The sequence below is a fragment of the Artibeus jamaicensis genome, unplaced genomic scaffold, assembly GCF_021234435.1.
Source record: "Artibeus jamaicensis isolate MK-2021 breed Jamaican fruit bat unplaced genomic scaffold, CSHL_Jam_final contig_233, whole genome shotgun sequence".
Classification (NCBI taxonomy): domain Eukaryota; kingdom Metazoa; phylum Chordata; class Mammalia; order Chiroptera; family Phyllostomidae; genus Artibeus; species Artibeus jamaicensis.
In genome coordinates, this window is record NW_026521486.1 from 4,285,741 (window position 1) to 4,309,826 (window position 24,086).

A 24,086-nucleotide genomic window follows, 5' to 3' on the forward strand; every position below is an offset into this window, starting at 1 on the left:
CAGCATACTCAGCACCAGCCTCAGCCCATTTGATGTTGGTGGGATCTCACTCCTTGGAGATGGAGATGGACTTTCCACTGATGGCAAGTTTTTTGTTATCAGCCTTCACTGTTGAACTTGCCATGAGTAGAATCATACTGGAGCATGTAGACCATGTAATTGAGGTCAGTGAAGGGATTATTAATGGTGATAATATCCCACTTTGCCAGAGTTAAAAGTAGCCCTGGTGACCAGGCCCCCAGTACAGCCAAGTCCTTTCACTTTGACCTTCACCATCATGTCTCAGGGTTATGGCTGTTAAACTGGAGGAGCAGAGAGCTCCTGCCTCGCTCTTTAGGCCACTTCTCTGCATATTTGCATTTTCAGAAATGAGTAGGACAAGACATAAAAGGAGATGAAATTCAAATAGTCCTTTTCACCTGGGCATCTGACTTATATCTCCTCCATCATCTAGACTTGATTTTATTTATGCTGGGGGGGTGCATGTCTCATATTTTCCTTTTTTTTCTTCCATTTCCAGGAGGGCTGTTGGCCCGCTGCTGTGCTGCTGAACAGTATGCAGTCCTTTCGGGAGCAAAGCAGTTACCACGGAAACCAGCAGAGCTACCCACAGGAGGTACACAGCTCATCCCGGTTAGAAGATTTCAGCCCTCGCCAGGCCCAGATGTTCCAGAATTTTGGGGGTACAGGTGGTGGTACTGGCGGCAGTAGCGGCAGCAGTGGTGGTGGACGACGAGGGGCGGCAGCAGCTACAGCAGCGATGGCTAGTGAGACCTCTGGCCATCAAGGCTACCAGAGTTTCAGGAAAGAGGCCGGAGACTTCTACTACATGGCAGGCAACAAAGATCCCGTGGCGACAGGCACCCCGCAGCCTCCTCAGCGAAGGCCTTCTGGGCCTGTGCAGAGCTATGGACCCCCCCAGGGGAGCAGCTTTGGCAATCAGTATGGGAGTGAGAGTCATGTGGGCCAGTTTCAAGCACAACACTCTGGCCTTGGTGGGGTATCTCACTATCAGCAGGACTACTCGGGGCCTTTCTCTCCGGGGAGTGCTCAGTACCAGCAGCAGGCTTCCAGCCAGCAGCAGCAGCAGCAGCAGCAAGTCCAGCAGCTGAGACAACAGCTTTACCAATCCCATCAGCCTCTGCCACAGGCCACTGGCCAGCCAGCATCTGGTTCATCCCATCTGCAGCCAATGCAGCGGCCCTCAACTCTGCCATCCTCTGCCACTGGTTACCAGTTACGAGTGGGTCAGTTTGGCCAGCACTACCAGTCTTCTGCTGCTTCCTCCTCCTCTTCCTCCTTCCCATCACCACAGCGTTTCAGCCAGTCTGGACAGAGCTATGACAGCAGTTACAGTGTGAATGCTGGATCCCAGTATGAAGGGCATAATGTGGGTTCTAACGCACAGGCTTATGGAACACAATCAAATTATAGCTATCAGCCTCAATCTATGAAAAATTTTGAACAGGCAAAGATTCCACAAGGGACCCAGCAGGGGCAACCGCAGCAGCAGCAGCCACAGCAGCAGCCGCAACCGCAGCAGCAGCAGCAGCAACAGCAGCAGCAGCAACAACAGCACGCCCCGCAGCACGTGATGCAGTATACCAACGCTGCCACCAAGCTGCCACTGCAGAGCCAGGTGGGGCAGTATAACCAGCCCGAAGTTCCTGTGAGGTCCCCAATGCAATTCCACCAGAACTTCAGCCCCATTTCTAACCCCTCCCCAGCTGCCTCTGTGGTTCAGTCTCCAAGCTGTAGCTCTACCCCATCTCCTCTAATGCAGAGTGGGGAGAATCTCCAGTGTGGGCAAGGCAGTGTGCCCATGGGTTCCAGAAACAGAATCTTACAGTTAATGCCTCAGCTTAGCCCAACCCCATCAATGATGCCCAGTCCTAATTCTCACACTGCAGGCTTCAAAGGGTTTGGACTAGAAGGAGTGCCAGAAAAGCGACTGACGGATCCTGGGTTGAGTAGTTTGAGTGCCCTGAGTACTCAAGTGGCCAATCTTCCTAATACTGTTCAGCACATGCTACTTTCTGATGCCCTGACGCCTCAGAAGAAGACCTCCAAGAGGCCCTCCTCCTCTTCTAAGAAAGCAGACAGCTGCACAAACTCCGAAGGCTCCTCCCAGCCTGAAGAACAACTGAAGTCCCCTATGGCAGAGTCACTGGATGGAGCCTGCTCCAGCAGTTCTGAGGATCAAGGCGAGAGAGTGAGGCAGCTGAGTGGCCAGAGCACCAGCTCTGACACCACCTACAAGGGTGGAGCCTCAGAGAAAGCTGGCTCCTCCCCAGCACAGGGTACTCAGAATGAAGCCCCCAGGCTCAGTGCCAGTCCGGCAGCCAGAGAAGAGGCGGCCTCGCCAGGTGCTAAGGACACGCCATCATCATCTGAGGACAACCCAAAAGTCAATGAAAAGACTGTTGGAGTGATTGTCTCCCGGGAAGCCATGACAACTCGGGCAGAAAAGCCTGGTGGACAAGATAAAGGCTCCCAAGAGGATGATCCTGCAACCACTCAGAGGCCACCCAGCACTGGTGGGGCTAAAGAAACCAGTCACACATCACACACATCACTTCCACAGCCAGAGCCTCCAGCAGGAGGGGGGAAAGGAAACAAGAGCGGAGATAATAACTCCAACCACAATGGAGAGGGCAACGGCCAGAGCGGGCACCCTGCAGTGGGCCCGGGCTTTGTAGGCAGAACTGAGCCTAACAAGTCTCCTGGAAGCCTGCGCTATAGTTACAAAGAAAGCTTCGGGTCGTCCATGCCAAGAAGTGTCAGTAGCTTTCCTCAGTATCCTACAGGACAAGATAAGGGGGATTTCACTGGCCATGGGGAGCGAAAGGGTAGAAATGAGAAGTTCCCCAGCCTCCTACAGGAAGTGCTTCAGGGCTACCACCACCACCCTGACCGAAGATACTCCAGGAGTGCTCAGGAGCATCAGGGCATCTCTGGTGGCCTAGAAGGAGCCACGAGGCCTAATGTCTTAATTAGCCAAACCAATGAATTAGCTAGCAGGGGCCTTTTGAACAAAAGCATTGGGTCCCTATTAGAAAACCCCCACTGGGGCCCCTGGGAGAGGAAATCCAGCAGCACTGCTCCCGAAATGAAGCAGATCAATTTGGCTGACTATCCAATTCCCCGGAAGTTTGAAATAGAGCCTCAGTCATCAGCCCACGAACCCGGGGGTTCCCTCTCTGAAAGAAGATCAGTGATCTGTGATATTTCTCCACTAAGACAGATTGTCAGGGACCCAGGGGCTCATTCGCTGGGACACATGGGTGCCGATACCAGACTTGGGAGGAATGAACGTCTCAATCCAAGTTTAAGCCAGTCAGTCATTCTTCCAGGTGGCTTGGTGTCCATGGAAACAAAGCTAAAATCCCAGAGTGGACAGATAAAAGAGGAAGACTTTGAGCAGTCCAAATCCCAAGCTAGTTTCAACAACAAAAAATCTGGAGACCACTGTCATCCTGCCAGCATCAAGCACGAGTCTTACCGAGGCAATGTCAGTCCTGGAGCCGCCACCCATGACTCCATCTCGGACTATGGCCCGCAAGACAGCAGACCTATGCCAATGCGTAGGGTCCCTGGCAGAGTGGGTGGTCGGGAGGGCATGAGGGGTCGGTCCCCTTCTCAGTATCATGACTTTTCAGAAAAATTGAAGATGTCTCCTGGGAGGAGCAGGGGTCCAGGAGGAGATCCTCATCACATGAACCCACACATGACCTTTTCAGAGAGGTCCAACAGGAGTTCATTACATGCTCCTTTTTCTCCCAACTCTGAAAGCCTGGCCTCTGCATATCACGCGAACACTCGGGCTCATGCTTATGGGGACCCCAGTGCAGGTTTAAACTCACAGCTCCATTACAAGAGACAGATGTACCAACAGCAACAGGAGGAATATAAAGACTGGAGCAGTAGCTCTGCTCAGGGAGTGATCGCTGCGGCCCAGCACAGGCAGGAGGGGGCCCGGAAGAGCCCAAGGCAGCAGCAGTTCCTAGACAGAGTGCGGAGCCCTCTGAAGAACGACAAAGATGGTATGATGTATGGCCCACCGATGGGGACTTACCATGACCCCAGCGGTCAGGAAGGTGGGCGCTGCCTCATGCCTAGTGATGGTCTGTCTAACAAAGGCATTGAATTGAAGCATGGCTCCCAGAAGTTACAACAAGAATCTTGCTGGGATCTTTCTCGGCAGACTTCTCCAGCCAAAAGCAGCGGCCCTCCAGGAATGTCCAATCAGAAGAGGTACGGCCCACCCCATGAGACTGACGGCCATGGACTGGTGGAGCCCACGCAGTCATCCAAACCTGGCAATGTTATGCTGAGGCTTCCTGGTCAAGAGGACCATTCTTCTCAAAACCCCCTAATCATGAGGAGGCGCGTCCGGTCTTTTATCTCTCCCATCCCCAGTAAGAGACAGTCGCAAGACTCAAAGAGCAGTAATACTGAAGATAAAGGACGCCTTCTTCACCCAAAAGAAGGTGCCGATAAAGCGTACAATTCCTATGCCCATCTTTCTCACAGTCAGGACTTCAAGTCCATCCCTAAGAGGGAATCCTCCAAGGACCTTCCAAGTTCAGACAGTAGAAACTGCCCTGCTGTTACCCTCACAAGTCCCGCTAAGACCAAAATACTGCCCCCACGCAAAGGACGGGGGTTGAAATTGGAAGCTATCGTTCAGAAGATCACATCCCCAAATATTAGGAGGAGTGCATCCTCGAACAGCGCAGAGGCTGGGGGAGACACGGTGACTCTGGATGACATTCTATCTTTGAAGAGTGGCCCTCCCGAAGGTGGGGGTGTGGCTGCTCAGGACGCTGAGTTGGAGAAGAGAAAAGGTGAGGTAGTATCTGACCTTGTCTGTCCAGCAAACCAGGAGTTGAACGTTGAAAAGCCTCTTGCAAGGTCTTCAGAAGAGTGGCGTGGCAGTGGGGATGACAAAGTGAAGACCGAGTCACACCCAGACACGATCAGTGCTGGAAAGGAACTCCCTGGTGCCATGACTTCTGCCACCTCACAGAAGCCTGGGAGTAACCAAGGGAGACCAGATGGTTCCTTGGGCGGGGCAGCACCTCTACTCTTTCCTGACTCAAAGAATGTGCCTGCAGCAGGCGGGCTGGCCCCTGAGGCAAATCCTAAGGCTGAAGAGAAGGAGACAGATACAGTGACCATTTCCCCCAAACAAGAGGGTTTCCCCCCGAAGGGATACTTCCCTTCAGGAAAGAAGAAAGGGAGACCCATTGGTAGTGTGAATAAGCAAAAGAAACAGCAGCAGCCACCGCCTCCACCCCCTCAGCCCCCCCATGTACCAGAAGGTTCTGCAGATGGAGAGCCAAAGCCAAAAAAGCAGAGGCAAAGGAGGGAGAGAAGGAAACCTGGGGCACAGCCAAGGAAGCGGAAAACCAAACAGGCAGTTCCCATTGTAGAACCCCAGGAACCCGAGATCAAACTGAAGTATGCCACCCAGCCACTGGATAAAAGCGATGCCAAGAACAAGTCTTTTTTCCCTTATATCCATGTAGTAAATAAGTGTGAACTTGGAGCTGTTTGTACAATCATCAACGCTGAAGAAGAAGAACAGACCAAATTGGTGAGGGGGCGGAAGGGGCAGAGGTCTCTGACCCCGCCGCCCAGCAGCACTGAGAGCAAGGCGCTCCCAGCCTCGTCCTTCATGCTGCAGGGACCTGTGGTGACAGAGTCTTCTGTTATGGGGCACCTGGTCTGCTGTCTGTGTGGCAAGTGGGCCAGTTACCGGAACATGGGTGACCTCTTTGGACCCTTTTATCCCCAAGATTATGCAGCCACTCTCCCGAAGAACCCCCCTCCTAAGAGGGCCACAGAAATGCAGAGCAAAGTTAAGGTACGGCACAAAAGCGCTTCCAACGGCTCCAAGACGGACACTGAGGAGGAGGAGGAGCAGCAGCAGCAGAAGGAGCAGAGGAGCCTGGCTGCCCACCCCAGGTTTAAGCGGCGACACCGCTCAGAAGACTGTGGCGGTGGCCCTCGGTCCCTGGCCCGGGGCCTCCCCTGTAAAAAAGCCACCACGGAGGGCAGCAGTGAAAAGACTGTTTTGGACTCAAAGCCCTCCATGCCCACCACTTCAGAAGGTGGCCCCGAGCTGGAGTTACAAATCCCTGAACTACCTCTTGACAGCAATGAATTTTGGGTCCATGAGGGTTGTATTCTCTGGGCCAATGGAATCTACCTGGTCTGTGGCAGGCTGTACGGCCTGCAGGAAGCGCTGGAAATAGCCAGAGAGATGGTGAGTGGGGGAAATCTTTCCCGGCTTGCTCTTTTTCTCTTTGGTTCTGTTTCCTCCACCCCTGCCTGTCTCAGTCATACTGTTTTATTGGAAAATTTGTTAAACTTTTATCAATAATATGTGTCTGTAGGTTACAGAGTCCTGCTAGTGCAGTATAGCTTATTAAAACAGACATTGTTCTCCACTCCTCCTCAGACCAGCTTCCTGATTTCGTTTCTCTGCCCGTTTCCTGTTTCTAAGTAGTAAGCTCTTACTGCACTTTTATTTCTTGATCCCTTTTTCCCTATTTTTCAGTGTCTAACTCTAATACTTAAGCAGTGTACTGTGGTTATAGTTCCTCTCTTCTAAAACTTACCATTTCTCTAGAATTATTAATTCATGTTATTACTTGCTTTTTATTTTGGGAGGGCCACATCTTTCCAATTCAGACTTTGCAGTAGGGATATTTATTCTGTAGGTCTGTTTCATAATCTTGTACCGGGGTTTGTCTCCTTCACTCAGTCCTTCCCCCAGTGAGTGCTCTTTCCTTGACCCTGTGTCCTCACCTTTCTTAGTCTGGGCCGTCCCGTCCCTTAGCGGAGTGCATCGTCCTCTAGCGGGTTCCCCGGAAGGGCGCATGTGTCTGCCGAAAACATCTCCATTCCAGTCGCTTGTAATTGAAGATTGGCTGGGTGTCAGATTCTAGATTTGAAATCGTTTTCTCTCGCTCTCTTGGCGTCAGGACTCCTGGCTTGTCCTGTGGCTTCTAGGGTTGCAGTCGAGAGGACTGGAGTTCTGATTTTCGGTTGTTGTATGTGTGTGTCTTGTCTTCTCCCCTGGCAGGTTTGAGGATCTTCTCGTGTTCCTCAGGGTCTGATGTCTCAAAATGACAGGTCTTGAGGCCGATCTTTCCTGCACTGTGCTGGCCTCTCGGGGAGGGTTTGCCACCTGTAAACTCCTTTCCTTCAGTTGAGGAAATTTGTTGTGTGGTATTTCCTGGGTAATTTCTTTCACTCCCTTTTCATCTCTGTTCTCTCTTTCCGGAATTCCTGTTAATTAGGGAGTATTGTACTACCTCCGGGATTGATCCTCTGGCTTTATCTTTTCTCTCCTGTTATGTGTTTTCTCTCTCTCTCTGCATTTTTGCCCTAATTTCTCCGTGCTTCCTCATCTAACCTTTTATTTATTTATCTTAATTTCTGATATCCTGAAAAGCTTTTTTTCTCTAGGGCCAGAGAAATCTTGCACCCCTGACTCTCTGAGGCACTGCCTTCCCAGGCTCTCTTTTCTAGCCGCTCCTCCGCTGCGCTCCTTCCTCTCTGCTTCCTTTCAGTTGCTGAATCACTTGCTCTTTGTCGCTTCTGTTTCTAGCTGCCAGAATTTGGACATCTCTTGTGTGAAGTTTGTTCCTCTTCCATTCTTCATGTCCTCATGAATTTGTCTCATAAGTTTATCCTATTTTTGTGGGAAGGAAACAGATGCGTAAATGTGTATTTGGATTATAATATTTAATCAGATGAGAGTTTTTGGTGTTAATTTATATTTAAAACTTACAGTTTTACACAAATGACTTTCAATCATAGTTAATAAGGATTTATCAGCCAGAGTCATAATATTCTTTTTATATATATATTTTATTGATTATGCCATTACAGTTGTTCCATTCCCCCCCTTCATTCCCCTCCACCTTACACACCCCTCCCCCACCATTCCCCCCCCTTTAGTTCATGTCCATGTGTCGTAAGTTCTTTGGCTTCTACATTTCCCACACTACTCTTGCCCTCCCCTGGTCTGTTTTCTACCTACTGTCTATGCTACTTATTTCCTGTACCTTCTCCCTTCCCTCCTCCCCCCCCGCCCTGTTGCTAACCTTCCATGTGATCTCCATTTCTGTGACTCTGCTCCTGTTTTAGGCATCTGCTTAGTTTGCTTTTGTTTTAGGTGTGGTTGTTAATAACTGTGAGTTTGCTGTCCTTTCACTGTTCATCTTTTTTATCTTCTTTTTCTTAGGTAAGTCCCTTTAACATTTCATATAATAAGGGCTTGGTGATGGTGAACTCTTTAAACTTGACCTTATCTGAGAAACACTTTATCAGTCCTTCCATTCTAAATGAAAGCTTTGCTGGATAGAGCAATCTTGGTTGTAGTTTTTTGGATTTCATGACTTGGAATACCTCTTTGCAGCCCCTTCTTGCCTGTAAGGTCTCTTTTGAGAAACCTGCTGACAGTCTGATGGGAACTCCTTTGTAGGTGACTGTCTCCTTATCTCTTGCTGCTTCTAGGATTCTCTCCTTCATTTTAATCTTGGCTAATGTAATTATGATGTGCCTTGGTGTGTTCCTTCTTGGGTCCACCTTCTTTGGGACTCTCTGAGCTTCCTGGATTTCCTGGAAGTCTATTTCCTTTGCCAGATTGGGGAAGTTCTCCTTCATTATTTGTTCAAATGAGTTTTCCACTTGTTGCTGTTCCTCTTCCCCTTCTGGTACCCCTATAATTCGGATGTTGGAACATTGAAAGATGTCCTGGAGGTTCCTAAGACTCTCTTAATTTTTTTTGGATTCTTGGTTCTTTATTCTTTTCTGTTTGTTTGTTTCTTTCTCCCTTTTGGTCCACTCCATTGATTTGAGTCCCAGTTTTGTTTCCATCTCTATTAGATCCCTGTGCATTTTCCTTCGTTTCACTTAGTGTAGCCTTCATTTTTTTCATCTAAAATTTGTGACCAAAGTAACCAGTTCTGTAAGCATCCTGATGCACCAGTGTGCATCTGATAGGTTGGCTATCTTTTGGTTGCTTAGAAGTATTGTCCCTGGGGCTTTGATTTGTTCTTCAGATTGAGCCATTTTTGGTCAGGTTGCACCTGTTTTGTATGAGGGGCGGAGCCTTAGGTGTTCACCAGGGAGGGGCAGCCCAGTCACTGGGTTGTGATGCTGTATGTGGGGGTGGGGTCAGAGAGGGGCAATGGTGCTTGTTCTGTTCTCTCTCAGATTTCAGTCCCCTCTGCTGTTTCCCACAAGCAAATTGGGCCCTTCTTGTGCTGGTTCCCAGATGTGTAGGCTTGTGCATCCTCCAGGACCCTGTGGGTCTCTCCAACAAACTCTCTGTAAGCCTGGGCATCTCTCCTGGCACCTCCACCCCTGAACATTTTTCCAGTTGGTGATTTTAGGCTCCAATTCCTGGTGCTGGGGCCCTGGTTTACGCAGTCTGTCTCACTGCTCGTTTTTTGCCTGGTTTATGTGCCCACGAATGTGTGACCACGGTCAGCCAGCCGCCTTGCATCCTCACTGGGTCCGCCTATTGCCACCCCACGCCTGAGATCTGCCAACACCCGCCTGCACACCTGAGTCTCGGTCTGGCCACTTTTTCCTGCACAACCCCACTTGCCAGCCGCTGACTCCACCCCTCTTACCGGTCTGGCCAAATGGTTCATTGTTGTCGGACTTCCGTACAGTTCAATTTTTCTGTCTGTTTTGGTTGCATTTTTGTTACTAAAACTTTGTTGTCTTTAAATTTGGTTGTGCGAGGAGGCACAGTGTTTCCGCCTACGCCTCCATCTTGGCCAGATCCACTTTGAGTCTACTTCTATCTTGGATTTTAGGAGATGCATTCAGTTTTGGTCTGCTTAATTAAAGCGTGCTCTCAATCCCATCATGTTGAGATAAGGCCACAAATATTTTATTAGAGATCCATTTTGGCCTGTGTGACTATAGGTGTTTTGACAAGCATGATATTAAAACAAAATAATATGAAGTCCTGAAGAGACAATACCTCCTCCCTGTAAGTGTCCACTACTCTGAAAATTGTTGAAAACCAGAACGTTCTTGTACAGAAACCTGTACTTTCCTTCCTCTTCTGAGTGTGGGACTTAATCCATTCATTTCTGCACAGTCCTCTTTGGTTTCATCTAACTGCTACCCCTGCTTACTTACCTTGGTGTGACTATATGTGTGAATCCCCAGTGACCAGCAGCATGGACACTGTGACAGAGTTAATTGCCTCTAAACAGGCATACCTCTGACTTGGTGTGTAAAAACCGCCTTTGATACGTTCAGGAATGGGAAGGACTTCCTAAAGGCTTGTGGCGGCAGACGGGGGTCTGGTGACCGAGGATCTCTGGCGTGCCCCTTGACAGTGCACCTTGGCTTTGCCCCTCTCTGTGCTGGGGAGAGCTGCCTGCACCGGCCCCAGTCCCGTCCTCCCAGGCCTAGGCTGACAGCGCCCCTTTGAAAGAGATTGAGATTGACTACCACCAGGGGAAAATTTTCTTTTTTTTTTTTTAACTCCCATAGTATGTTGAAGAACTGGTTTTAGGTTAACTTTTTTTGGATCAAATATACAGATTATGATTTAAAAGTTTATTTTTAATACGAGTTTAAATAATAGGAACAATTTATCTTGCCCAATCTAACAGGCTAACATCCTCCTTGATTTACTTCAAATTATGACAAAAACATGATTTAATAAGTATAAAAACATTAATACATTGATTACGTTAAGAGAATGTGACTGCATGTTAAAACAACAAAAGCAGGTCAGTTCCTCTCTCTGGTTATCTGTAAAATAAAGGATTTATCCTAGGTGCTCCTTGAATGCCCATCTGTCTGCTCCTTTAGTTAGTTAGCAGCCTAGCAAGCCTGCCAGCAGCCCAGACCTGCTTTTAACTCCGGAGCCCCCTCCCCTTCGCACATGCCCACAGTGACCTCCCCAGGCTCCCTCTGCTCTCCCCCTCCTGGTCACATTCCCCGTTCCCCTCCCTCTCCTGCTTCCTCACAGGCCCCCTCTCCCCTTCGCCCTCCCTCCCCTGCCACACAGTCCTGCAGGCACTTGGTCTTTGTTATCTGAGCTCACACTTCCGTCACAGCCCGTCACAGCCCGTCTGCCTTCCGCAACAGGGCACAGGCCTGTTCACCTCTCTGTTCCCACGACCTGGCAGATAGCAGAGAGCTGTATCATTATCTTACTACCTACTTTTCTCAGCACCTGCTGCTTTTTTATCACTACACAATGACCTTGAGACAGAATGTGCAGAGAAGGGGTTAATTTTCTTGTAGGATTTGGCTTTTCTGAATTCTGAGGAATCTCATGAAATTTGCAGTCTTGAATTTTATTGTCTATATTACCTTACAGAACTAATTGCGACAAATTGGAAGACTCTGATTTTCCTGCAGTCTGTTTCTTTATTTCATTTAGGGGTGGAGAGATGATGAAAGAAGAGTTGCACCCAATTTTAAAGTAAAACTTACAAGGAGTAGGCTGTTCTTTGAAAATGCTGAAGGACTCTAACCATTCAGAATATTGACAGGTCACTGTATAGTAGACCAAAAAATTCATTCCTGTAATGTAGACTAGTTATTGCTAATATATTAAAAGAGCCAGCAGGATCAGGTGACATGTCAAAGTGGATATTCATTTCAATTCAGTAAATATCTGAGTCCTTGCTGGAAAACCGGTAAAAATCTGAGGAGAGAGCTCGGAGTCACAGCGCCTCGTGTGAACTGCTAGCTGGTCCCTTGCTCAAGTCCTGTAACCTCCGTTCTCCTTGCTCGTCTGTAAAATATGGAAACTAATACACTGACTGTAAAGAAGGTTGTCACGCGCACTAAACGAGCTGCTCTTTGGAAAGTGCGGAGGGAGGTGTTCTGCGGGCGCTGTGGGCTGGTGTGTGCCCTAGGGTGCTGTCCTCATGTGTGGCTGCGGTGAGCATGGGTTGCTGTCATTCAGCCCCGTGAGCTGCAGCTCGTGTGTCCCCCCACCCTGCCTTGTGGTGGGTCTTCCCAGCAGTGTCCAGAGCTCACTCTCTGTGATAAGCATGTTGATCTGCGTGTGAAACATGTTTTCTCCTCATTTTTACTCTTGTGGGTCACTCAGGTTTTGGGAGAGCAGGGTGTGTGGTATTTAAGGTGCCATATTAATTACCCTCAGGAACTAGATTCCTCAAAAGAGAGGGGGCAAAAGGAAGGGAATACATAAAATCACCTTGCACATTAAGTAAAAGCCTTAATATTCTCGTGGCCTGTAAATTTTTTATAGTGATTACCTAAGGCCAAAGTAAAGCGGCTGCACAGTCACAGAGTTGTTGTTATTTAAATAAACACTTGACAGGTCAGTACTCTGAGATCCAAAATGATTAGTTTGTGCAATGATTCAGGACAGCCACACTCGACCCCCTCCTACCCCAGTGGTTACTCTGTGTAGTGTCTGTGGACTAGACTACCATCTGCGGCAACCTGAGGAGTTCGCCTTTCCTTTATGAAAGGTTCTAGCCATGCAGAACCACTAGCAACTCTAAGTGTGTCAGGTCGGAGTGTGTCCATGGGGTCAGCTGTGTGCGTTGTGAAGGAGGCTCCAGAAAAGCTTAGAGATGAGAAGTGAGCGGTCCAGTGGAGAGGCTGTGGCACTAATTTGTACAAAGAGATGGTAAGGGAGTAAGTGGTGGTAAAGGGAACCAGGAGTGGACAAATAACTAGAAACATTTCAGAATTTAAAGTTAGGCAGATAAAGGACAGTGAGGAATGAAGCTGAGGCCTGTAGCTCCGCCAGCAGGTTAGTGGTGGGGAGGGGTTGGGTAAGAAGACTCCAGTGGGGGGGGGAGGGTGAGGAAGGAAGACACTATGTTTCATGGCTAACATGTAGCCACAGAAGAAAACGTTAGGCATGCAAGCCTAACACACATGTTCAGATCAGTCAACACTCTAGGTCTCTAGTGCAGAATTTTTTAATAAGGACTGCTTGATTTTTATTTAGCTTTTTGAATAGATAAAACTGGTAAACTTTTAAATCTGAGTTGCTAAAAAGGCAGGGGAGGGGAGGAAATCAAATCTGTTTCATGGGATTTCTTGTTTGTTGTTTTAATCCCACATAGAGAACCCTGAATAGGTAGGGTATCAAAGAAATTAGGCTATCAAAGAAATATGAAGGGATAATGTGCTGGTTTGGGTTTTCTATCACTTCAAGATACTGACATTACTGACAGCCTAACACTGCATTTAATCACAATGAGAAAGAGCAGATAGGATCCCTTTCTGCTCTTTCCCTGTACCTGGGAAAAAGCTCTGCCGTGCCCAGTAGCACCCCATTCTATCAGGCATTCCAGAGTGCAGCTCGGGGCCTTTGTGGGTTGAGTTGAGCCTAGACAGAGTGCACGCACTTGACTGTGAAGTCACACAGGCTCTGAGGTCGAGTGTCGGTGTGGATGGACACTTGCTGAGGGCCTAAGTCGGCTGCATGCTGGGGAAGCACAGGGAAGGGCCTGGGAAGAGCGGATGTGACAGGGTGGCCACAGGGTCTGGAGGAGGGTGGCTCCTGGGCACTGGAACATGAAACACCTTTTATGAAGGTGTTACAGATTACTTGCATAATGGTGAATATAATAATGTTACTCACATTGTAAAACTAATAGAACTGCAAGCCAGTCCATCACAGTTCTGATAACCCAGCAGATTTGCCCCTTCTCCAGATTTTGTCCATACACTTATCCCGTAGACGTAACTGAGTGTCGTAAGACGGCCAGCGTGCCTGGGGTGCTTGCAGAGCTCTGTCTGTGCATTATCACCCTCAAACCTCAGCACAGCCCCCGGAGGCGGGCCTGGTCCTCTCCATTGCACTGCAGGGGCCGGTCTGTGCTGCTCCTGCACCTGATTTTGTCCCATCTTTCACGCAGCACTGAACAGTTTTATTGGTGGAGTTTATTTGGGGGAAAATTTCCAGATGTTGAACTGCTGGGTCAAAAAGTGTGAACATTTTATAGTTTTTGATAGGTGTTGTCTTGCAGCTGTACCAAAAAGGGTCCTAGTGAGCCGTGGTCACCCACAGTTAGATACACGTGAACCCAAATGACACTGGGTATTCTTTTTAAATATTTAAGTCTATTTCTTTAATTTTATCTCTTGTGTTGGTGATACTGCTAGTGTTTCCTGTTAATTTAAGTCCTTCCTTCAGACGCACCACCGAAATGAGGCATTAGAGCTCTTAGGTAAAGCCTCCTCACCTATAAACAGGATGATGACTGAGGACTGTTGGGGTAAAAATTAGCCTCACTGGAGATCCGGTGACTTCCTTGGTGGGTACTGAAGCATTCCTAGAGGCTTTAGAGTTGAGGTCGTTTTAAAGGAACTAAGAGAACTGTGGGCTGGTGTCAATTCTAGAAGGCATCCTCACGTGTCATTTTAGTAAAGATGTGTCCAGTCATTAAGCTTATTGGGTAGAAGTGAAACTGAAGAGAACATTCAGCCCCGTGAAGCCTGCCCCTGTAAGCCAGGTACAGTGGAATGGTTTGGGCTACATACGCGCCTGAGCTGACACTCGATTTGAATATGTTGACAGCAGAATGTTGTGATGTGCCCAGTGAGAACGGAACAGCGGGAGAACTGCTGCAGAGGTAGCTGCATAAGACCAAGGTCAACAAAAGGAGCATTTCCGATTCCGAAGTGGTGCCGGTCCCTCCCGGCGGGAGTGCGCCGGCTCCCGGACCAGCAACGGTGTTGGCGATTCGTTCCTTACCCGTTTCCCTAGGTGCTGGAGGCAGCCTGTCCAGTAAAATGGAAGCTCATTGGCTGCTCTCAGGCATATTCAGTGTGCCTGGCTCTGTCACGGTTCAGGTGGTTCCAGACTTTGAAAACAGTGTCTTGAAGTTCAATTTTGGTTCAGGCAGATGTGAGGTATAAACCCTCAGTTTGCTTGAAAGTTATTTTGGTGTTTGTTTGTTTTATTTTTCAAAAAAACTCTTTAAAGCTGCTGGTTTGGTGGGATAGTAGTTCATTAAGATAAGAAACAGGATAATTGCCAGATGGTTCTCTTTACTTGTTTCTAGCTGGAGCTCCCTCTGGAAGGAATCAAAATACATTAGCACTTTGAAAGAGCAGCCCTCAAAAACAAAATATATTTGCTTGCTGACACAAGACTTTTCACCTCCCAGCAGGCCTGGGCATCTTAACACACCTTTGTTCATGAAAAGCACATTGATTTTAAAAAAACAGCTCACCTGTCACCTGGCTCCCCGGGCAGCAAATCCCAGCACTCTCTTTATACTGGGAGAATATACCTGTATCACCTTTATACCTGTATCACCACTGAGCACCGTGTATTGTGACTGTCTTTTTCCCCTGGATTAGTCCCCCAAGGGCAGCATCAGCCTGAGCCCACCATGGTGCCGACCCAGGACTGATCAGTGCAGGTTGAACCTGCAACTAGCAGGCTCTCTAAGAAAGACATGTGATAAGCAAATAACATCTGACGGTAGGAGGTGGGCCATTGGGTGCCACTTGAAGTGTTTAGTATTAAAAGCATGTAATAGCCCTGGCTGGTGGCTCAGTCGGTTGGAGCATCATCCTGTACACCAAAAGGTTGCAGATTCCGTTCCCTGTCAAGGCACATATTAAGGTTGCAGGCTTGATCCCCAGTCAGGGCGCGTATGGGAGGCATCTGATCCATGTGTCTCTCTCATGTGGGAATGGTCTAATGAGCCAGCCTTTGAGACCAGAGAGCATTTTAGACAGAGGGTCCAGGGACTGGAGGAAAGAATGGAAACAGTGCCAGCATGGTGCGAGGGTAGTGGGTAAGGGAGAGAGAGTGTGATGTGGTAGGAGAGGTTGGCTGGAGCTAATGCCTGTGGCCTCTGCAGGCCGGACTGGAAGAGGGCAGGTGGATGAGTGGGGCGCCGTCCTCTGAAGTAGGGATGCTTGGAGGAGGAGCAGGCATGGTGGGGAAGTCAGGAAGGGTTTTGTGTTCATGACATGAACATGTCATGTTCATATGTCATGTTAAATCTAAGAGTCCCCTTAGCCAGGTGAAGTGTGGCCATTTCAGAAGCCAGGCATCTTCGACGGGGTCCTTAGCTTAGATCAGCGCTGTGTAAGTGCTGCAAGGGGCGGGTCTTTGTGAGCGCAGAGAGGCTGACCACGGGGAGAGGTGAGTCAGGAGGCTCATGGGGATAGTAATCCCTGGACTCCCCTATCAGGACAGTGTAAGGGACAGTTGATTGACATACAAACTTGAAGGTGGGGGAGGTTAAGTGTTGAATTTAGTCGAGATTTCTAATCCTGATCCTGTTACGTCCAAGTTTGTTTTCTTTTAGCTGTCGAGGTGAGGATTGGCCTCTTCCTGAGTATCTTCCTGCTCTGAGGTTAAGTTTCTAATCCAGACACACACAGATATGTCCATATCCACAAAGATGGATGAGCCAGTCGTCCCCAAACTTTCTTGGGGCTAAGAAACACCCAGGATACTGAGTGGTCAGAGGGGTGGCGGCCACCGTCTGCAGCGTGGTTAACGCATGCTTCCAGAAACTGGGTAAAACCCAATGTAGAACTAGACAGCTAAAGCTAGATTGTAAGCTGGTCCAATAACTTTGCTACCAAAGTTTCCATTCTAGGGTTGGACCAAGTTTTTCCTTCCAGGGCAGGGTTTCTGGGAAGAAAAGGCAAGGGGGTTAAAAGCACTGCTGTGGGAGCCAGGCGACCTGAAGTGCCCTGTGAGGTATCTCACACATTATCACCTCATTAAGTGACCCATAAAGCAGCCTGCAGAGAGGCTGTCGGATCTGGCAGGGATCTGGCAGGCTGGCCCCAGGGTGTGGAGACCAGTGGTCCTGTGGATGGTTGCGTTGGCAGGAGCTGAAATCCGCCAATGTGTGCTAGTTTTTTTAGATTTCCTTTCTGCTGGAATTCCGCCCCATATAAAAGTGCTTCTGCTCTCCCTTCTTTTCAGGCCGCCCCTGCCCTTGAACTTCCAGGAATGGGATGGCTTTGCCCAACAAGACCTTGTAAATAGTCAGTTCAGTCCAGAGGATGAGCAGATGAAAGGATTGGTGAGGTGGAAGTAGACAGGAAGGCAGTAAAGATAAGAAGAAAGCCCTCCAGAGCCAAGAGTTTGGAGCTTCATTGGAGATTTAAGTTCCAGCGTAAGCCGCTGTGACTGAAATGTTGTTAGAGGCCCATTGTGGCCGTCAGTTTGTCATTTCTGCTTCTGAAATTGTAAACAGCTGAATCTGGGTGCCTTGCAAATGAGCAGCTCCCGTAATTGGCTTTCTGGAAGCACAGACTCAACTCCTGGGTGGGATGAGCCCAGGAGAGGAGCGGGGTTATACTGCGAGTCACTTTCCTGGCAGGTAATTTCTTTTGCAAAGATGCCTTTTTAGATTCAGAAAGCACAAAAGGTGATCATTTCTCTGTATAAGCCAATCCATGGTTTGCACAAAGGGTAAAATAAAAATAAGCTAGTACACAGTCTTGGGCCCAAGACAACCTAAATTTAAACTTTTCAAACTCGGTAAGCATTTATCTCTGTACTTAGAGAAAAGACCATTCCCTTCCTTCTCTTAGGGCTGCTGGTGCTCCTGCTCCTGTCGGCAGACTCACTAATTACGCCTGAAACCTCCTGAACTCCCAGTCCCTCCTTTTTAGCTTCTTAACGGGCACAAACCCCTTTTCTTCTTAATGCATAAAAACTCCCCTAGACAAAGTGTGTTTTCAACAAAGTTACCACTTTCTTCTCTGGCTAGAAAAGAAAACTTTCTGATTAGAACTGTTTTAATGGAGTGTATGTACCTGTGGGTAAGATGAAGTGCAGACTGTTTCAGGAAGAAACCAGGTCTGGCTAGCCTAGGGAAGCCCTAGAGAAATCTGTGTTGACTCTTTGAGAAATAGAGTTACGAAGAATATGTATTATCAATACACATTTGCCCTGGCTGGTGTAGCTCAGTGGATTGAGCATGAACCTGCGAACCAGACAACCACGGTTCGATTCCCAGTCAGGGCACATGCCTGGGTTGCAGGCCAGTTCCCAGCAGGGGACGCACGAGAGGCAACCACACATTGATATTTCTCTCCTTCCCTTCCCCTCTAAAGGTTAATAAATAAAATCTTTTTTTTTTTAAGGTACACACTTTGTGCAAGAGAAAAACGATTAAACCAAATCTGTTTTCTAACGCTTTAATACCCTATAAGGTAGAGGCAAAGACTGGTTTTTAACTTAAATTGTGGCAAGTGGAAGTGTTTTATTTGGGAAATTGCTTTATTTGCCTTGGTTGCCTTCATAAATTTATTATTGTTGAACCTGAAGACTCTAAACCCAAGAGAATTAGAGTTAGGGAATTCTAGAATATTCAAAACCCAGAGCAAGTAGCCAGTGTCTGTGGCCATCATCTCCACAGTTCCTTCCATTCGAAACCCTGAATGGCTCCAGCTTCCTGGGCACCTGGGTGGAGGTAGTTACTGGTCCCTGTACCAGTGCTGGTCTAGGAAACCTCATCACCAGCACAGTGTCTGTATTAAAGTAGGTAGTGGTGGATGGGGATAAAATACTGGGCCTAACCTGTAGAAAATGTGCTAATAAAAGTGTGAATGTTCAGAACAAGTGCACGTCAGTTGTGACATAGCTGGCTTTGAGTCGGATGACAAGGATGGGTGGTTCTAAATAATATCAGCCCTGCGGGGGGGGGGGGGGGGGGGGGCGGTTTTCATCCTCTCTAGCGCCCTGTGGCCTTGCCCCTGAGCCAAAGGCCTCAGTCCTTCGCAGGGCCCTCCACTCGTGTGGGATCACTGTGGGGACTCCTTTTTTACCTTCTGTTTTTGCGCAGGGTGCCTTAGGAGTACCCTACCAGTCACGTCTAAAATATTCTTTCCCTTGTTGAGCACGTTCAGGGTTTGCGGTGGGGGGATTGATTGCCCTCATTGATTTTCTCAGAAGATTCTCCACCCTGCTCCTTTTTCCCCAGCTGGGTATTATCCACAGTGAACTGTTGAGAAAGTCAAGGCTTAACTGCATTAACTGGCCCAAGCTCAGAGCTGGTGGGAGGCAGGCCAGGGGGCACCTCCTTCCTGCCGTGCAGGTTCACCCCTCCGCAGCCACAGCCTCACTGTGCAGCTCCGTGCAAGTGAGGAGCTCCCAGAACCTCCCCTCCACCCCAGTTTTCCTCCCCGTTTTCCTCATTGCTCGTCTGTGTCTCCTTTTTGGACTGCCTGTGTTTGAGGCAGGAGACAAGGAAAAAACAACCCCACCGGGTCCATGGAAGGCACATTCAGGAGATGACAGCTACCTGGAACATGTTTTTAACTGGGTTTTTTCTCTTCCAGCCACTCTAGGATAAACAAGAAGCGATAAGATAAATAGCTTGCTAACAGGTTTTTTTTTTTTAAGCAAGTTTTAAGTTATATCTTTTTTAATCTTTAATTTTTTTAAAGGTTTCATTTATTCACTTTCAGAGAGTGGGGTAGGGAAGGAGAGAGGGAAAGAAATCTTCATTGGTTGCTTCTCACAGGCCCCCAGCTGGGGACCTGGCAGGTGACCCCATTGTGAGCACTGACTGGGAATCGAACCACCAACTTTTCAGTATGCACGCTGGTGCTCAATCCATTAAGCCACACCAGCCAGCAATTAAGTCATATCTTGGGATCACTTTGGTAAAGTTTAGTCTCTACCTAGCATCTTATAAGAATATTCTTAGTGCCCTGGCTGGTGTGGCTCAGTAGATTGAGTGCCTGCCTGCCTGGGAAGGGTCATCAATTCAGTTCTGAGGCAGGGCACGTGCCTGGACTGCCGGCCAGGACCTCAGTGGGGGCCATGTGAGAGGCAGCCACACATTGATGTTTCTCTCCTTCTCTGTCTCCCGCCCTTCTCCTCTCTAAAAATAAATAAATAAAATTTGTTTTAAAAAACAGAATATTCCTAGTAACGTAATCATTACTCTGAGGCAATTGAGCATAATCAGTTTAACTCAGTACAGTGGGACTGATGTGTTCCAGAAAGGGTTTCTCTAGCTTTACCTTCGGTTACCCAGAAAATACCGTTTGAAGTTGAACCTGTTCCTGACCATCCCAGATGAGACTTTGCTCTAAGCCCAGACTGTCTTCTCTAAGAGTAGGTAGCCTAGGGGTCGCAGGTGTCCTCTCCTCAGAATCCTGCTGCACCGACGCCCGAAGGGCTGCCCTTCCCACCCACCGAGGAAGGCACCGCCACACGAGGGCCTCCGCAGCCCGGCTCATGGACCCCCATGGCTGTAGCTCATCACCAGGTGCTGGTGGTCTTCTCCCCACGGTGGAGTAGGTGCGGCCTCTTGTATGCCATTATACACACACCCCCAAACTCTTCTGTGGTGCCCCTAACCGAGGGCTGCTGTCAGGCAAGCTCCGCTGTGCCCACCCTCCACACCCCGAGTGCTCACTCCAGTTTGTTCGCTGTCCTGGGCACCTTCCCCTCCCCGCCTGCCTGAGCGCTCCTACTGGTTCCCCTCCACTGCGCTCAAGCAGCGGGAATGCTGCTCGGACCTCCTTCACCAGGTCCGCCCCGACCTCAAAGCTCTGAGGTCCCCTGTACGTGGTAACAGCCCGGTTTTGGTTTCTTACCCCCACCGTTCTGTAGGTCCCCTGAGGGCAGGCGCTAGATGGGCTTGCCACCCCCAGTTCAGCCCTTCTGCCTCACACAGGCATGCAAGAAATATTTGTTGAATAAAGAAAAAGGGAAGATTTTTACGTTTTTTAAGTTGAACCCGTTTAAGAAAACTCAGCCCTGGCTGGGGTGGCTCAGTGGATTGAGTGCTGACTTGCAGGCCCAAGGGTCATTGGTTCAATTCCCAGTCAGGGCACATGCCTGGGTTGTGGGCTGGGTCCCCAGTGGGGACGTGCACAAGAGGCAACCACACACTGATGTTTCTCTCCATCTCTTCTCCCTCCCTTCCCTTCTCTAAAATTAAATAAGTAAAATCTTTTTTTAAAAACCCTCAAATATCAGAGCAGAGACCACTGGGGATCAAAGACTCCTTGGTCATCTGGGCCTTCCCAGCCTCTGGAGAGACCAGCGGGTTAAAGGGACAGTGAGGGGCAAAGAGAATGGAGCTGACAGATCCCACGCCAGTCGAGTTGCCACTCGTGTTCTTCTGGCCCGTGTTTCCAGTTTTCGAACTTTTCAGTTTTATGCCATAGAGTCTGAACTGACATATTAATAAGACATTAATAAATTGCCCTATTAGTTAAAGGCCTGAGAATAGCTTGTTAGGAAGTCATAATCCGTTCTTCATATTCAGTGGAATAACTTGCATTTTATGGTTGTATAAACAGGTGCCATCCTGGCTTTTTACCTCTGTCGGCCCCTGGTCACCTTCACGTCTGCTGGAGGTACAACAGGTGTGCCTTGCTTCCCACACACCTAACGTGTGAAGGTCCGTCTGTGTAAGACAGCAGAAGGAGAAGTGGATGTGTTAGGCTCTCCTAGAGAAAGACCCCCTCCAGTTGTCTCTTAGACCTGATAAGTTCTCGTTACTCGTTTGCCAAGTGGTAAAATGAACACATTGTGGGAAGGCATGTCCACTCTGAATATACATTATTCATTTGCTCAAAGTTATGGCTGACTTCTGGCCCGTCTGTTAGATGAAGTGCAGGAAGACCAGGAAGGACACCGCTAGTGAAGAAAAGGGCCTTTAATCCCAAGCCTTCCAGCCGATTCAGAGCCTGCTGACTGCACTGCCACCCCACCTGAGAGCACAGAGATGGAAGGAGGGAGTTCAGTGCACCTTTCTCGTGGATCGAAAGAGCCAGGAACGCGGGGTGCTGCTCTTGGGTTCTGACTTTGGTCGTGCTGTCGTGCATTTCACCCCACTTCGGGGCCAGCCACCCCTCAACCCCCACTCAGCCGCAAAGGCCCTTACAGGTTTCTACATGGGGTGGAAAGTTTTCCCAAAGCAGCTACTGTTTTTCAGGGTGAGCAGCACCACTTTTGGATTGGGGGTTTCCGGGGAGGGGGTCTAAATGGGTCATTTTATTCCAGATGACTACCTGAAAGATTATGCTCAGATTGAAGAAAGCCTGTGTCCTGTGCCCCTGGGGGTAGAGGGGGTGTGCCCTGGGGGGCAGTGCCACCTGCTGGGCCTCTGGGGGGGGTGGAAGGTGGGGGTTACCATAGGTACTCTGCTGTGTGTGCCGGGGGTGGCATAGCCAGGCTGGGACGAGCTGGGAGGCCTTGGCTAGCGGCACGTGCAAGGTGACTGACCCGGTGGCAGGCAGCCTAGGTGCCCACCACACGCAGGGGTTGTACCTGTGGAGAACAGACCGGCCTTCAGACACTTTTCTCCTGCTTGGGTTCGGTACGACTTTTGAGGGACTTTTCCATGCCTTTGACCGCTTGCTAGTATTTAATTTGTGCTTGAGAGTGTGTTGTTTTTTTCCCTGTTTATTTAGCACCAACATAAAGTGCTTCACAAAACATGACAAATATTTCCCATTGATCTTTATTGTTCAGGATCGAATTAGGAGGGACAGCAGTGGCAGTGAGCAGTAGCTAAGAAGCAGTGTTCAGGGATTTGGCAGGAGCTGACTGTGCGGCCAAGTACCCTCGGAGGTGAAGTGCTGTTGGAACACACACTCGCCATGGAGACAGCGGGCGTTGGGGCCCACCCGCTCTGCCTCTCCAGGTGCATTCTAAGGGGCAAATTAGTTCCAAAGAGCAAAGTTTTAACTGCTTGGTATGTCTTGTGTCTAAGTTTGACATCACTAACTGCCAAAAATATGACACATTATAGGAGAAGATGTCTCATATGATTTTATAAGTCCTAACAATTATGTAACTCCAGTTTATAAAACACTTTCACAGTTGTTTCACACAACAATTTTATAAGGAAGGCAGGGCAAAATCTTGCATCCCATTCGACAGGAGATAAATTGATGAGTGACTTTTGACTTTCCCACAAGGGCTGACACCGGGGGTTTCTTCTCCACTGGCTCTTGTCCTGCTTCCCGTTTGGTTACTATTCACATCAGACCGCCCGTGTGCACTCCACAGAGCCAGCCAGACCTGGGACTTCTGTCTTAAGGCACACACAGCTGTCAGCCAGTGCCTGCTGCCGGCGTGACTGGCTGGCACTTACACTGGGGTCATCGTGCTTTATTAAAGTGTGTGTTTAATGGACTCCATTTCTGAAGTTGGTGCCTTTAATGGAACAGCTACAGACGTAAATGCAGCTTTGAAAACCCATGCACTGTGTGTCGCAGCAGTGAGTAAAGGGGCCTGAGTAGGACCAGGCAGCTCTCTGGCCTCTGAGATTGGCTCTGGAGCCTGGGTGGTGCCCTGGGCTGTGCTGAAGGTCCCAGAGGCCAGCATGCAGCACCCAGCTCCTGAGTCAAGAGGGGCAAACAGCAGTACATGCCTCAGCCGGTCCCATGAGCTTTCGTGAGAGAGCATAAGGTTATCTAGTCCTAAGGAGGCCAGGACCCAAAACAAGGTTTGGTATGTGTTGCTTTAACCAACACCTTGAGGTGCTCTTGAAGGAAAATTTGTAGGTACAGAGCTGCATCGAAGAAAGATGCTTTCAGGGCCTCAGAAGACAGCTGCTTGTATGCAGACCGTGTCGCTGCCTTGGAGCTAGAGTCCGTGGCTCGACAGCAGAGGCTTCTGTCCCAGATATAGGAGGCATAATTAAAAGGGAAAGAGAGCTCTTGCTGGTGGCTGGAGATTCACACATGCCTTGTTCCACATTCTGTGAGCTCTGGCAGCACTGGCTTTTTAACTCACGTTGAAGAGCGGCCTCGTTAGTCTTCTCCAAGCTCTCCAATTTGTCAGACCTTGCACTCGTTCCATTAGCCCACATTTACAGTTCCTGCCGCGTGCCAGGCCCCGGGGATACAAGAATGAAGCTCACAGTTTAGGGGAGGTGTACCGGCATGAATAAATAGTGTAAGCATGAGCAAAACTGTGCAGTGCTGGGGAAAGGCCATCTCGTGTGATCTTTTAAGGCTCGAACAGAACCGATCATCACCAGAACTAATAATACTCTGATCCAAATGCCTTGGTGCTCTGAGGCTGCTTTGGAGATGCTTATTAAACAGAGCGATTACTCAGGTCGTAGTTACGGCTC

The 24,086-nt window shown here is 48.9% G+C and overlaps 1 protein-coding gene across 5 annotated transcripts in view; it reads left to right on the plus strand.

Moving 5' to 3' along the window:
- TCF20 (transcription factor 20) overlaps positions 1 to 24,086 on the plus strand; it is a 97,024-nt gene that overhangs the window by 52,399 nt on the left and 20,539 nt on the right. For all 5 annotated transcript variants that reach the window (XM_053661475.1, XM_053661476.1, XM_037160612.2 and 2 more), the window contains one exon: positions 521 to 6,271. In XM_053661475.1, coding sequence (XP_053517450.1) covers positions 521 to 6,271 — 5,751 coding nt within the window. Of the gene's footprint in view, positions 1 to 520; positions 6,272 to 24,086 lie in introns of those variants that run through there.